Here is a 15235-nt window from a genome sequence, read left to right on the forward strand (position 1 = left end):
AATCTGAAAACAAAACAATTCTTCAAGTATCTTTTTTCGTGTTCTTTTTTAAATTTAGATCAACGTTTTCGCGGTGATGATTAGAATTGGAAAATTTAAAACAATTTCAGTCTAACAACGATGCAAATGTTACCGAGATTACAACAATATAGTTTGAACAGTATTCTACAAGGGGATATGATGAAGTGTTTGGACAGTTTGGGATGGGTGGACTTAAGCTGGACCTACAATCCAGCTTCGATTAAGTAATAATCAAGAAAGACAGAAATGGTATTCCAAAAACCATGAGGTATGAAATATCAAACGGAAAAGAGAGTTCTAATGATTGCAATATGATTTTATTCATATTCTATGACAATGCTAGCTATTTCGTAATACACTGGCAGATTGTGTCGGTTATAACATCATTACCGGCTTGCAAACTTGCAGAAATTGTGACGATCAAAATACTAAACACAATACTCCACCACAATACTGTTCCGAAACACGTAGGCTAGAAATTTTCACGGTTCAATCGGGGAGAGAAAACAATACCACACCACGAGTATCGCAATGGCAATAGCTGGCAAATATTACGTAAGTGAAAACAGCGCATCGTTTCTATTCTAGCATCTAACGGTAGGATCATTTACGAACAGATGAAAAAATCCTGTTCAAGAAACAGAATTCATGAATAGGTTGAAGTCAAAGGGATTATAAGGGTTCACGGGGCGGCCAGATGGTGTATTCGTAGCGCAGTCGGTCTGCACAAGACAGGACCACGGAAAAATTTCATTTGGACCACCATACCTCCGTATGCAGCACTGACTATCCTACGGGTAAATAAAATAAAAATAAAAATAGAAATGGTAGGCTTAAACAAGATGTCGTGCCGATAACGAAGAAGGAGTTTGAATACACTGCATACTTCACTTGCGTAGCCGTGTAACCGGGCCGATATAGCTAATCAAATAAAAAAAAATCTAACCAAGGATATATAAAATCTAAGGATATTTCCGATCAATTTTCTACCTTTTTAATTAGAATTTGTGCAAAAAATTACTCTGCTGCTATATTTCCAAAAATCGCACAATCGGCACAAGTTGTTTGGGGCCCCCAACACGGCGAGGCCCTAGGCGACCGCCTACTCCGCCTACCGTTTGATCCGCCGCTGGTAGAAGTTATATCGTTCTCTTATACATTCGAGACTGTTGCAGGGCCCTAGCGCTAGATTTACTTTGCTTTTGCTTAGAGTTCTTGTATCTAAGTCAGTATTGAACAGATTTATGTGAACGGAATGAGTGTCGATCCTCAACCGACGGTGTATTAGACCCTGTGGTGGTCTTAGAGCAGACTAAACAACTGGGAGTTTCCGAGCACTAAGGTTACCTTAAGAAACTGCCTGATCTAACGGCAGACGAAGTAGGGACGTTTGGTGGTCTCGAAGGAAGTACAACATCAGTTCGACATCGGAAATGTCAGCATGATCGATTTTGAAGAGTATGATGAGGAGTTCGGTGACTCCAACACTTCTACCAGCATCGCTTCTAAGCATCCAGTCAGTTCAAATGAAGAACTAAGCCTCAACGAACTATTTGTTTAGCATGTCTCCAAAGAGCTTAATCTGTTATTAGACCAAATCTGGAGGTGCGTTAGACAAGATATTTGATATGGTTGTGTTCGTATGAATATCATTTTTAGTTTTATCAAATGTTTTGTTACGTTTGACTCCTTATAAAATTAACAGTATTTTAACCACTATGTATCACACTCGATTAACTTCGTGGCTCCGCTCGTACAGTTCGTGCAGTAGCTTATCATACACAAGCGCACGCACCCGTTTTGCCGTCACAAAATCCAGATGATTAAAGTTCTTATCTTCTACCTCGGTAATGGACACCAGATTGGGCAGTTCGCCTGCTAGTCGCACAACATTAGCCTGATCTACCATCCAATCGTTTAGTCCGTAAAACATCATCACCGGTGCTGTGACGGCAGACAAATTGTAGCTCGGCGGATCTTCACGTCCATAGGCGACGAGATTCTGTTCCTTTCCGCCGTAGTCCAACTGCTGAAAGCGACCTGCACGGCTCAGTTGAACGAAGTGTAGCAATTGTTTGCTCGATGCTCCCGAAGGATTGTGGCCGGAAATCACGTGCAGCGCTAACTGAAAAAGAGACACAAAAGTATGTTGTCAATTTGCGCTAGCGAAGGGTAATTGATGCGAAAGTGAGACATCCTACCCGATCCGTTCCATTGGGATTGGGGCCAACTAGTTGTTCGATCAGTTGGACACAAACATTCCGCGCTATGCGTACCGGACAGAATGCTTTCTGCAGTGCGTATTGTGCCTTGTTGTAGGGAAGCACCTGCCACAGTCCCATTGTGTCCAGGAAACACTTGACGGCGGGACTGTTTTCGATCAACCATCGAAAGATGGGACTTCGGATATGCTCCACATAAACAGCCGGTGACAGAGCGTACATGCGAGCGATTTTTTCGTTGTACTCTGGCCGGCTGGAGGCCATCACGAAGAATAGGGCCGCTCCCTGTGAAAAGCCGATGTAATGGAGGCGCCTTGTACCGGTCTCGTGCAGGATGTGATCGATCATGGCCGGTAGATCGTAGTAGCCCATCTCGTGCAGGGAGAAGTCCCAGTACGCTCGTGAGTCAGAGGACAGTTTGGTGTGCCGGCGCGAGTATCGATTGCCGCGCAGATCCGCCAACCACACATCGTGACCCTGATCGGCCAACAGATACGCAAGACTATTGTTGGGGCCGATGATAAGAAAATCAGCGGAAGTGGCGAACAAGCCGTGCACCAGCAGCTTCGGAAGCGAATGATTGGTTGATTTGTCCCTGGGAGGAATTCTCGTTAGTGCCAGCACGTATCCGTCGTCGGTGATGACTTCGTGCCGTTCGTTCGGGTATCCATATTTGTGAATCAGTTCAGACTAGTATAAATAAATAGGATGACTTTTCATCAAAACAGTTTCAAGACTTCAAAAATCATACCAACATTCACTAACTAAAGCCCTGAGAATTTTACCGCTGATAAATAAATAGAAAAAATGACTGTTTTGACTTAAAAGTGTGGCTCAAATAATTTCCAGCATCCTGATTTGGTTAATTGAAAATTTGAGTTGAGCTTAACGTAGAATATTTAGAGGTAAAGACGCAGCTTTAAGGCTTTAGCAGGTTTAAAATCGATTTTATTCAAGGCCTACTCAATTCATCCACTGGCAAAGCTTTCTGACATGGTGGGTCCGCCACAAGTACATGTTAGTTGGGAAATTTTTAAATGGAATCCAGTTCAATTTGCTCAGGATCCCAGAATAAAGGAGCAACGATTCTCCATTTTACTCTAAATATTCTAATTCATTTTGAAAAATATACCAAAAATGGGGGCAATTTTCTTACTTGATCAGTAAAATCCTGCATGTTTATATTTAACACTGAGCATGAGTACCGATCGGAAACAATCTGGCTGTGTCACGTCTAGGGTTGCCACGTTCGTATTCTATGTGTAACTCTGCTATGTTTTATACTAAAGTGTTTTATACTATGTCTTTTTGAGCACTTTGTTAATGATTCATCTGGAAATGTTTTGATTAATTTTCACATTTTAACGATTTTGGCACCAGGCACCTCTATTGCTTTACACTACTCGAAAACATACTCTCGAACGGGGTCACATTTAGCCTTTGCTGCAATCTTACCGTCTCCAACGTTCCGTCCTCTTCGTCGATCGCAAACACGCTCTCGTACCCGCTGGTAGCAACACGTGCACTCGCCACGATCGGTAGAACTATCACACAAATCACCCAAAACGATCGTCGTCCGGTAATGGCAGAACTTCTTGCAAAGAACGCACCGCGACCTAAAAGGCCGGTGTGGATTGTATTTCCGTATCGAACCATGGTCATTTCTGTACTGACGCGATAGCTACCGAAACGTGCACGAATTTGCTTCGCTGATTACATTTTCTTCAGCTGCAGGCTGAATGCAGTTGCTGCTCGGTTGCAGTTGCAGCGACACCATGCGATGTGCGCACCATGGTCAAGGTAAACGGGCGGTAGATCAGTTGTCCTTTCCCTTGACTCTGACTCTGAGATTTTATTCGATTGGAGGCTGCAAGCGGTTGCTGTTACGCTTGCCATGTTCCGCGTGAATGCAACAGCAGGGTAGGACGTTGAACAGTTTCGCTTGCAGTTTCAGTTACTGTCATCAATTTTTTAAATATCTTACAAATGAATGGACTAGGCTGTGATAATGAGCAATACCTTCACAGAGTGTGTTTATTTGCAATGCTTGGTTAAGGTACGATAGAAGTACATACAGATTCTTATCATTTTAAATAATCGCTAGCAAGTCGTGTTTAGAATAATAAATTTAGAATGTGTTTATTACTTTTTCTAGATACTTTACAAGAGATGATCCTTTTTTCAAGAATAAATACATATCAAAAATATCTTGTCAGTTATAACAAGTAGAAAGTGTATATATCATTCAAAAAATTAACTTCATCCAAAGAGTCATAAATAAATCCACTTTTGGGTATAAACAACACACAACATATTCATGTAAGCGTGTCGTGTTTACTATCACAATGCAGCAGGTGAACTTAATTACAATGTGTAAAAGCACTTGTTACAACCTCTCCATCTTTATCTTAATTGTAAATTGAATGGAAATCTACCGCGTAAAATGCACGTTGATTTGAATCGATTTTGTTCGTTGGAATTTAAATCAACATTCCGCTACCATTCTCTCCCATCGCTGGAAAACACACATAGCCGGAATGAGTTGCAATTTTCTCCCAATTCTTACGACAATTTAGTATGTTTTCCCAACCGGGAAGGGCACTAGAATGCAGCAAAGGGTAATGGGAAACGAAACACGTCAGTTTGAACGTGAAAGAAAAAAAAATGGAAAATAGAGAAAAAACGATGATGAGCGTCAATCAACAAACCCGCTCGGATTGTTATCTCAGCTAAAATCGCCGTGCGAATGCAAATGTGGATAGTGCCCCATGCTTGCCCGAGCAACTGAACGGTAAATCAAATTGTGTAGCTGCGAACCTGCGAAGATGTCTATTATCTAAGCACACCGATTGATTGCGGAGTGGGATTTGCAAGACACCGCTTAGAGGAAGTAGCAACCGATTGTTGGGGTGGAGCTGTTGTGTCTAACCTAGGCCGGCAAAATGATTGCTGGTTGAAAGTTCAAATCAATTCCGGTCGCGGTTGTAACGGCTTGCGTTACGTGATGATGCGCCCATTCTAGGTGGATCGGTTTATTTGGTGTTGCGAAATGAGTTTAAAATTGCACTTCCTTCGACAAGCGGTTATGTTTTAAATGTTATATTCTTTTGGTTTAATGTTTTGCTATATTATATCTAATCTATTTAGTAGCTCTTATAGATAACACTATAGTGCTCGATGCCAACTTTTTGTGTTGAGAATTTATTATCATCGCTGGTTATTTGAACCACCACTTTGCATTCGTTTTTTGAGACCAATTTCTCTAAAACCGCTCTGTTTCGTTCGTGTTGCAAATCTTCTACTGTTGGCTTTGCATGCCACACTACTAACAAATATTAAAGAGTGATAGATCAACCAAGACGAAATGTGTGGAAAATATTCTTCATCTCTTTCCAATCATTCAGTAAACAGAATGGCTAACATAAATAAACAATAAAACCGAGTATGTCCGAGATAAAGCAACTTGCAAGGAGGAAAAGCTTTGTAAGATAATAAACACAATAATATATATTGACTGTTGATAATACGTCAAAAGTCGTCGCACTGGAGTTATAAATAAATAAAAATAAATTAAATAAACAATAATAAACCAAAATAAATTATAAAGAAATTTTTACAAAAATTTCAAACGATAGATGGAAAAACAAAAATACTCGGAGAGTGTTAGGTAATAATGTGTTGTGTTGCAATCACATCAATATCACTTATTTATCTTCAAGATAAATATCTTTAGGATTTGTATTAATAAAAAAAGGGTTGTATTGTATAATCATGTTATGCACTATTCTGGCTGTGCGAATAGAGAAAGATTTCAACGACCGAAAAGTGACGAACACTTTTTCCCCCCTTCGTAAATTCTTAATTCTACTTTCAATCATGCTCTTGTTTTATGTTTTGTTTTTGTTTTATCTATCACACTCTTGTTAAAATGATTATTATGTTCCAATTTTCTGATAAAAACTTAGCTCGTGCTATGTGACACAAGGCTCATGTGTTAGTTAAAAGAACATTATTTTAAACCAGACCACATTAATCAACACTTTGCTAACAGTTGTATTGCAATTTATAAAAGCATTTTTTCTAATTATAGTTAAATATCTCCCCACCATTATTTTTAAACGAACTATTATTTTTATACTTTGACTACATCCGCCTTCAATTATTCACTTAACGAGATTAAACAGTGTACTACCGGTGTTAAATTTTAATTGCATTATCAATCGCTATTCCTTACCTAATTCGATCGTTAAACGATCATAAGCTGCTATTCGAACGTTCACGTTGCTCCAGATCGCTCAGGATGCGTTCATACACCATGGGACGTGCATTTTTGGCCATCGTAAAATCGAGATGATTAAAGTTCTCATCCTCCACAAGGTGCATCGTCGGTGGCACCGGCAGCAGGCGGGAAAACCTTACCACTTCGCGCGAATCAACTAACCAATCATTGAACGCGTAAAAGATCGTAACCGGAGCGGACACCGCACGCAGATTGTACGCCGGTGGCTTCCAGTGGCTGTAGCGTTCGGCGTTATTACGCCGACCGTAATCGAACTGCCGAAACTGCCCGGAACGCGACAGCTGGGCAAAATGGAACAACTGTTTGATGGATGCACCGGCCGGATCATGCCCGACAAGTATCTGCATCGCCATCTGATGGATCACAACGGAAGATAAAAGCCTAACATTAAACCTATGCACTCGGAAATTGTTCCACATTCACTTCCACTTACCATATCGGTCATTTTAGGATTCGGGCCCACCGTCATACTGACGACCTGCATGCACAAGTTGTTCGGATCGGACATCGGGCACAGCATGCGTGACATTTCGTACTGCGTATTCGAGTGAGGCAGAAACTGTTGCAATCCGATCGCGTCGAACAAATCCTTGAGGGCAAACATGTTCTGCAGCATCCACCGTACCGGAGGACTGCGGACGCGCTTTAAACAGACGGCCGGCGAGAGTGCGTACATGTGTGCGATCTTTTCGTTGTACTCCGGCCGGCTGGAGGCCATTACGAAGAACACGGTCGTTCCCTGCGAGTGGCCGATGTAGTTCAGCTGGCGGGCGCCGGTAAGCTGTAGGATGTAGTCGATCACTGCCGGGAGATCGTAGTAGCCCATCTCGTGCCAGGTGAAGTCCCAGTATTCCGGTGAGCTACTGTTCAGCCGTGTGTGGCGTTGGGAGTACCGATTGCCACGCATATCCGCTAGCCATACATCGTAGTCCCGGTCGGCGAGCAGGTAAGCAAGGCTATTGTTGGGTCCGATGATCAAGTAGTCTGCAGAACTCGCGAGCAGACCGTGAACGAGCAACATCGGTGTCTTATGACGGCGTGTTTTGGGAGGTATCCGAGTTAGTGTTATGATGTATCCGTCTGCACCGGTGGCTTCGTGGCTCTCGACCGGGTAGCCGTACTTGGCGATGAGCTCTGGCTGTAACGAGCATGTTGTGTTAGTGTGTTTTAACGACAATATTTTTTGGGGTTTCACTATCCTTCCACCTTGTTGCCATTAACTGTCATTGTTAATTTAGTATTCATATTATTGGAGAGCAGTTCCGTCTAAATATTTAGTTACCTCAACTACAAGTTGCAAATTTTCATCACATTTCACATAAATTTCCATTTAGCTACTCTGCTAATCAACTACACGTTTGATTCCAATGACTGATTTGACTGATTTAGCTCACTGTTCTTACCGTACGCAGCGCACCATCCTCGACGTCAATCGCAAAATAGCTGCTAACATCGTTGCCATCTCCTGGACCTTGCCGGGTGGATGCTGCTGCCGAGATTCCAGGTGCTACTCCGTACGATAGCAACACGATCGTTGACAGCAGCATGATCGTCGTCAGTTTCCCGACACTGGAGCCGCGAGCCACAATCGAACGTTCGGTGTCGGATGCCATTCTACTACTAACCTGCCCGTACGATCGGAAGGAGAACGGCTTTACTATCTGTGCGTCTCACGATTCTAATCTAATACCCACGCTATCAGCGCACACTGAGTTCTCACGAGTACATGAAATTGCATTACGATATGGGTCCGGACGATTGGATGAACTGCGCCGACGATGAACAGGTAAGTCTCGGGATGCATACACGCAACGGTTAATTATTTCAACTACATAACTCGTACTACTGTTGCTGAGGACAGATGAATAAGTTACGATACACAAGGAGAAATGTGAAATGTTACAACACACTTAAAAGTAATATTAAATTTCTAAAAGTATTTAACAGTCAAGATAATACCGAGTAGACATAAAACAAACAGTAAGTGAGCCTCTTAAAGGAAAAGTAATGAAGTAATCAATGCAATTGTTATGCTAAACAAATGATATCCAATTCCCTGCGTTTGCAAAGACTCGTGAAGGGAGCAGTGCAATGTACTGGGAGCTTTTATCAATGTGAATATATCTGAAAGGAAGTAACAGGTGAATTTGAATTATGTCACACCATTGTGGAACGGTGTAAAGAGCCTAGAATTTTATACTTCTTTTTTATAACTAAACTGATGGTGATGTACGCTTAACATCTAAAGTGGAAATGAACCCTTTTGCATGCGCGGTGCTTTTTCGCGCCGATGAAAGTCAAGGCAAACCAATCGGAAGGAGCCTTGCTTCTTTAGGCTTTGACGCAGTCTATATGGCGTTATTGACTCAATACTCACTCAGCTGAGAGCAAAACCAAACGACCAGGAGAGAGATGTTATGCCGATCCGGAGGTTGCATGGGTAATCGGGACACTGAGTCGTCGGCACGTTCAACTGTCGATGCTCGGGTGGCGTGCGGAAAAACCGTTGAACGCGTAAATTGCATTGACGGTAAAAGAACTGCAATTCACTGAACTGTAGTAGGTTGGCGTGTGGATGAAAGGGAGAGTTCAGAGTCAGCTTCTGGTTTGAGGTGGTTCCAAATGGTGCGAATAAATATGGGTCTCTGTGGGTCCTTACAAGTTCTGTTTAAATCGATTCAGGACAACGCTCCGACATCGCCAAGTGAAACCGTAATCTCGGTTAGGACATTTTATGATACTGATGTCTAGATGTCTGAAATTTCTATTCTCCTGGTGAGTGTTAAAGAAAAGGGACCACATCCGGTGGAAAGGGCTTGGCCGCGGATGTTATCTAGTGCATGCCTTTAATTGATACGATGTGTCCTTGAAAATGCCTCCAAGTATGCGTTACAAGTATGCGCCTAACTTTATGCAGTTAAAGTGGACTATACACAACTATTTGATTTTTTCTTTATTTCACTAACACTGTCTGCTATCTATAGCTTTAATTAAACGTTATTGGGATATCAAAATGAAAAATAATTTAATTTTTAAGCTAATTACAAAAAAATACGTTACAAATTCGAATCTTATTGCACAGTGAGCTTTGAAAGCTTAATTAAAGCTTGATGGAGCTTTCGCGGATCGTGTAGATGTGAACAAGCTTCGGGGAACTGCTCGAAAATTAGGAGTGAACTTATATTATCATAACAATTTGAGAAACACGTGGTACATGATGTGGTAGCTGTTGTTTCTTCAAAAAAAATCTAAAAGGCGGTTCGTTATGCTTGTGTTTGTGTTGTGATCAGTCCAGCAAAATTTTCACAACGCACCGCCTTGTCCTACAACAACACTTATTTCACACACAAACTCGCTAATTCATCTTGTGTCTTGCGCCAGTTAATCTTTCGTAGTTGTCCACGCGTTGAAATCCCTGCCAGAACATTGTGGAAAAAATCAAGTTCTTTCAAGCGGATATCATTCGAACAGTAAGAATATTCCAGAAGGAGATAATTATATTATTCTTTGGTGTATTATTACATAAAGTTGTTCCTTTTTGCACTTTTTCTTTGGATATGATGGGGGGTTGTTAGTATCACATTGCAACACGTTACGGAGATCAACAGTTATGGTTATGAAGGTGCGCTGGTTGACCGTTATGCTAGTCTCATTCGCTTCCGAAGCTGCTGGTGCCACTTCCGCTGATTTTCTTATCATCGGCCCCAACAATAGTCTTGCGTATCTGTTGGCCGATCAGGGTCACGATGTGTGGTTGGCGGATCTGCGCGGCAATCGATACTCGCGCCGGCACACCAAGCTGTCCTCTGACTCACGAGCGTACTGGGACTTCTCCCTGCACGAGATGGGCTACTACGATCTACGATCATCTATGGGCCATGATCGATCACATCCTGCACGAGACCGGTACAAGGCGCCTCCATTACATCGGCTTTTCACAGGGAGCGGCCCTGTTCTTCGTGATGGCCTCCAGCCGGCCAGAGTACAATAAAAAAATCGCTCGCATAACAACAGTTGTTGAAATAAATGATTCTATTAATTAAAACGAGGCTCGAATAGGACAAAGTTTATAATTTTACTTACATGATGCGCATAAAAATATTAAACCAAACCAACGTGAACCAAAAATCCAGCAAACAATTTAAGAACACCGGGGAGCGTGTGAGAGTGTCTGTAAGTCGTTACCCGGCAAGGACTTCTTACAGATTCACACACTAGATGCTTAAACGATGTAGAATTTAAAAAAAAACGCTGGCTCCAAATCTTTGCTTTATCTTTCTCTTTTGTTAATTCAACGCCATGGTGCTTCGATAGCGATACATTATATGCAATTAATTCATTTATCGTTATTTTATACCTAACTAGTAATTCTAACTGTGCGTCCTTGTAAATGTTTCCGTTTAAGGTGCCGACGCTGACTCCTAGATGACTCCCAACTATATTGACAAATTCGAATTCTGAACAGGTGGGTTGAGAACACAGGGTGGTTCAAGGCTTTTCCTCAAACGCGATGAACGGCAATGTTGTTAAAGTTGTTTTTTTTTTTGTTTTGCAACTCTTGTTCTAAGTTTGGCGACGGTACCAAACGGCGACTGTACAGGCAGCGGACAAAACCAGCAAGAAACGCTAACCAACGATAAAAAATTGTCATTCCACATTGCGAGAACAAAGTCAGCTTCTGGTTTGAGGTGGTTCCAAATGATGAGGAATGATTAATGATCCATATGGATCCTTGCTAGTTCTGTTTGAATCCATCCAGGAAAAAAACCTCCAACGCCGCCACGTATAATCTAAACCCTGTAAATGCGAACAACAATTTCAGGTAAATTGTATATATTTTATATATTGAACATGTAGAATACGTAGCGATGCATCAACTGTTTCGGTAACATCATTATTTGTTGGTTTATTAATATGAGTTTCCTTAATTAATATTATTATGCCTACTGAACGGATCGTATCTCATGACAAAATCATTGCAATAAATGCGTCCATAGTAATATAGATATGCGGTACCTGTCGGTTCACAATATGAAGAATATCTATCATAAAGCCATTTTGTAAGCCTTTAAGCCATTTCTTAAAGCAATGACTCGTAAAGGAAAACTAGCTGAAGTCAACATTCTATTAAAAAGTTCAGCGAGGCAATCATTTTGGAACACCATCATTGATAACAAACAATTCTCTAACATCATTGATGATCATCCGATGCTTCAAACCTGGCCTCAGCTAGATAAGGAATAAGCTGCATAAGGTTATCGTGATGGGAGGTAGTGTAGCATGGCAAATTCCTCAAGTAACCGAGACAACCGAACACGACGGACCTCAAGATTTAACTATTATCAAAGAAAATTCTAACAAGCTTGGCATGGGATGAATCATTTTCGACGAAGAGTCATAATAAAAGTGCCAAAAGAGCCGTACTTCACCGATCGCTGCCGTAGACGGTTTAACATTTGCCTACATTGGTTGAAAGCGATATTCACACTGACTCGATTCCCACCTGCTGATAGGAGGTCTTATTAGCATTTGGTGATTGTTTCTATAACAACGGGGACCGGTTGTGAATTAACCAAACTTGTCGGTGCAGGATACCGGTACAGTTTGTTACATGATATAATGTGCCACCCGATAGTTCGCGGCCATTCATTGACACAACTCCGTAATCCTCTTACCGGCTCATTCATTTCGTTAATCAGCAGCACAAATAATTCGCGCACCAAACGTAAAACTTGTTAACGGGATGGATTGGGTTTGACGGCTTCCGACAGCACGCGATCAAGTTTGGGTGATCAAGTTTAAGGTCACTTATGGTAGAGGCGTTGTTCGCCGGTGGTGCAACCCTTGTGTGTTGAAGCGATGAATTAATCACACTGCTGGGATTTCTGGGTTCGTTTAGATGTTGATTAAATGATTACCGCCGGCGGAACAGAAAAATTGAATGATACCTTCGATAACGTAGCTTAGCTGCACGTTGCGCACCTTAATTAATAATCCATAGCTGGATAGCTGGTACGCAGGTAGCGCAGCACACTGGCTATATAGCACGGTCTCGTTTTAGGGGTGTCATCTTACGAATCTAAGTAGCTGCATCAATCCCACGTACCGTCGTCGTCCTCCTTCGATCGATCTCACGAAACCTCACAAACGGTGATTATGGCAGCAGCGAAATAGCAGTAATTAGCCCCGGCGTGTATTCATGCTGTGCGCGCGCTGAGTAATAGGCAACTAGATAATGGTACGAACACACCTTCCTTCCACACGCCCAACGGACCTAAACCAGGCCCACTCCGTGGACGCACGGTCGGTGGGAATTCTCCAGCAAATTAATGCCCAAGCGGGGTAAAGCCCGATGTTGGATGCTGGAATCAGATCCGCACCAACCCGGAAATGCAGCATCAGCGTGACGCATTCGAGGATGTGCGATCGTATTGGTCGAGTTCCTGCAGCAACAGTGCGTTCATGAGACGGGCCGAGTTCTTCGCCAGTATGAAATCACTGTGGGTGAAGAGCGGATCGGCGATCTGGTGTACGGCGGCCAGATTCGGCACCTCGTCGGCAAGCTGCAGTGCATCGCGGAAGTTCACCACATGATCGTTTAGTCCGTAGTACACGACGACCGGGATGGTGGCGCGGGTGAGATTGTACAGTGGGGCCGGTGGGGCGGAATGCCGGCCGGCACGTGGCGCACTGTACTTAGCGAACCGGGTCGTACGGATGATCTGCGAGAAGTGATGCAGCTGGCGGAGGGATGCACCGGCCGGGAAGTGACCGAGAAAGATGCGCACCATCCTCTGCAATGGGAAGAATTTGGAGTTTCATATCAAGATTAATTTTTAGAATTCTTCTCCTTTCAAAGAGCTCACTCCCTTCGCTAAAAATCAGTCACTTCGATCAAGGCTTTGATGGATATGATGGACCCTTTCTGAGCGGTCTTCCATTTGGCCGATATGGTCCAATAGTGTCGTGTGTCTTAACGATCGGTCTAATACACTCAAGGACGTGATTCGAATGGCATGCGGACTGGCCCCTCGTTGCAAGGTCTGACTCAAAGTCGGTATAGGATACAGGTCGATGCACATAAAGCGTAGAATGGCAAGTAGGCGTGGGCACTTTTTTGACAGTTAGATGAAAAATTATTTGCGTTCATTGCTACGCAGTGGCAGATCTTCCAAAGCGGTTCCCTTAAGGTCCCGAACTTCAAGTGACAAAGTTATCAACAACCATTGGCGGATCTTAAAGCATTAGATGTCAGACGGCCGCTCGTCAAGGGGAGCTCCGAAAATAGTTAGATTATGAACAGTGTATTCGGCTCTGTTCGTGTGAGGTCGGTCTCTTGAAGCATCCCTCTACTGGTGGGCCCCAACTACCATGTCTCTTATGGCCTTCAAGTAGTTGAATCCGCCACAGTTGCTAAGTATTGTGACTATTTTGTTAGTTAGTTTTTGTAAACACTTATTTATCTAAATGTCAAAATTAGGTTCAAAAAGGGCAAACTCAATCTGGGCTAATGACCTGAATCTTATATAGACTGTGGTTTGTTTATCCGGTTAATTGCTAAAAATAAGTCTAGTAAGCCATGATATATCAGTTATGTCCTAGAAGACCGTAAGGGCAATATTAAACATATTGGGGAGTTACTAAAGTTGAGTTAATTAGACATCAGCTAGATATTTACGAAGAAAGACCTTCCTATCACTAAACCGAACCGCTTCATAAGACGGAGGATAAACAAAACATTCCAACACGAAGAGATATTCCCATGCATACTTACATCGTCCACCTGCGGCGGATTCTTGCCCGCTACATCGTACAGCAGCTCCCGGCACACGGTAACATTCACGTCGGGACACATGATCTTCGCCAGCGGTGCGATGAACCGTTTGTTCGGCAGGATCTCGTGCCGACCGGCTGCATCGAGTGCCACTACCAGTGGGTCCGCCAGCTGGACAAACGTGCGCACGATGCGTCCCTCGAGCCGGTACATATAGACCGAGGGCGAGATGGCCTGCATATCGATCAGCTTCGCATTGTACTCGGGTCGTTCCGACAGCAGCACAAACAGCACCATCGTACCCTGAGAAAAGCCACCGTAGTGCAGCCGCGGCTCACCAGTGACGGTCAGTACGTGATCGACCATTGCCGACACGTCGTACAGTCCGATCTCGTGCCAGGTAAAGTTCCAAAATTCGTTCGATCGGTCCGGATCGAGGTGGGTGTGTTTGCGCGAGTAGCGCGTACCACGCGCATTACCCATCCACACATCGTAACCGGCGTCGGCCAGTAGATAGGCAAGGGCCCGCCCAGGGCCCATCAGTACCCAGTCGGCGCAGCTGCTGAGCAGCGAGTGCATCAGGAAGATGGGTGCGTTACGGTGCGGACAGGCCGCGGGTTGACCGGATGCGGCTCTGCGGCCCGGGATGCGGTACAGATCGAGCAGATAGCCATCCTCCGTTTGCACTTCGTGGATATCGATCTCGTAGCCGTACTTCCACACCAGTTGTGGCTTTAAGCAAACAAACAAAAAAAAACTCGTTAGAGGATCAGGAAGGAAATTTAAAACAAATGATAATGTGATCTTGCTTTGCAGGGTTTGCGAGTTCAAGTGGCAAATTTGTAGCTATTTCTGGTTCGAGATGTACTGCAATGTTTCACGATAGATCTGGATCGATCCGTCTGGATCAGAATGGAT

General features: G+C 43.3%; 2 protein-coding genes across 2 annotated transcripts; both read right to left on the bottom strand.

The window, feature by feature from the left end:
* Positions 1–1744: 1744 nt before the first annotated feature.
* On the bottom strand, positions 1745–3905 carry LOC128299440 (lipase 3-like). The gene is made up of 3 exons (XM_053035410.1): positions 3699–3905; positions 2223–2933; positions 1745–2146 (listed from the first exon to the last, which is right to left on the bottom strand). The coding sequence occupies exons 1-3, from the start codon at positions 3903–3905 to the stop codon at positions 1745–1747; spliced, it is 1320 nt and encodes a 439-aa protein (XP_052891370.1).
* A 2385-nt stretch (positions 3906–6290) lies between these two features.
* LOC128299442 (gastric triacylglycerol lipase-like) lies at positions 6291–14911 on the bottom strand. The gene is made up of 5 exons (XM_053035411.1): positions 14318–14911; positions 12952–13337; positions 7947–8112; positions 6977–7681; positions 6291–6896 (listed from the first exon to the last, which is right to left on the bottom strand). Exons 1-5 carry the CDS (start codon positions 14894–14896, stop codon positions 6498–6500), a joined length of 2235 nt encoding a protein of 744 aa, XP_052891371.1. The 5' UTR covers positions 14897–14911; the 3' UTR covers positions 6291–6497.
* Positions 14912–15235: the final 324 nt, after the last annotated feature.

This window comes from Anopheles moucheti, chromosome 2 (genome assembly GCF_943734755.1).
Source record: "Anopheles moucheti chromosome 2, idAnoMoucSN_F20_07, whole genome shotgun sequence".
NCBI lineage: Eukaryota > Metazoa > Arthropoda > Insecta > Diptera > Culicidae > Anopheles > Anopheles moucheti.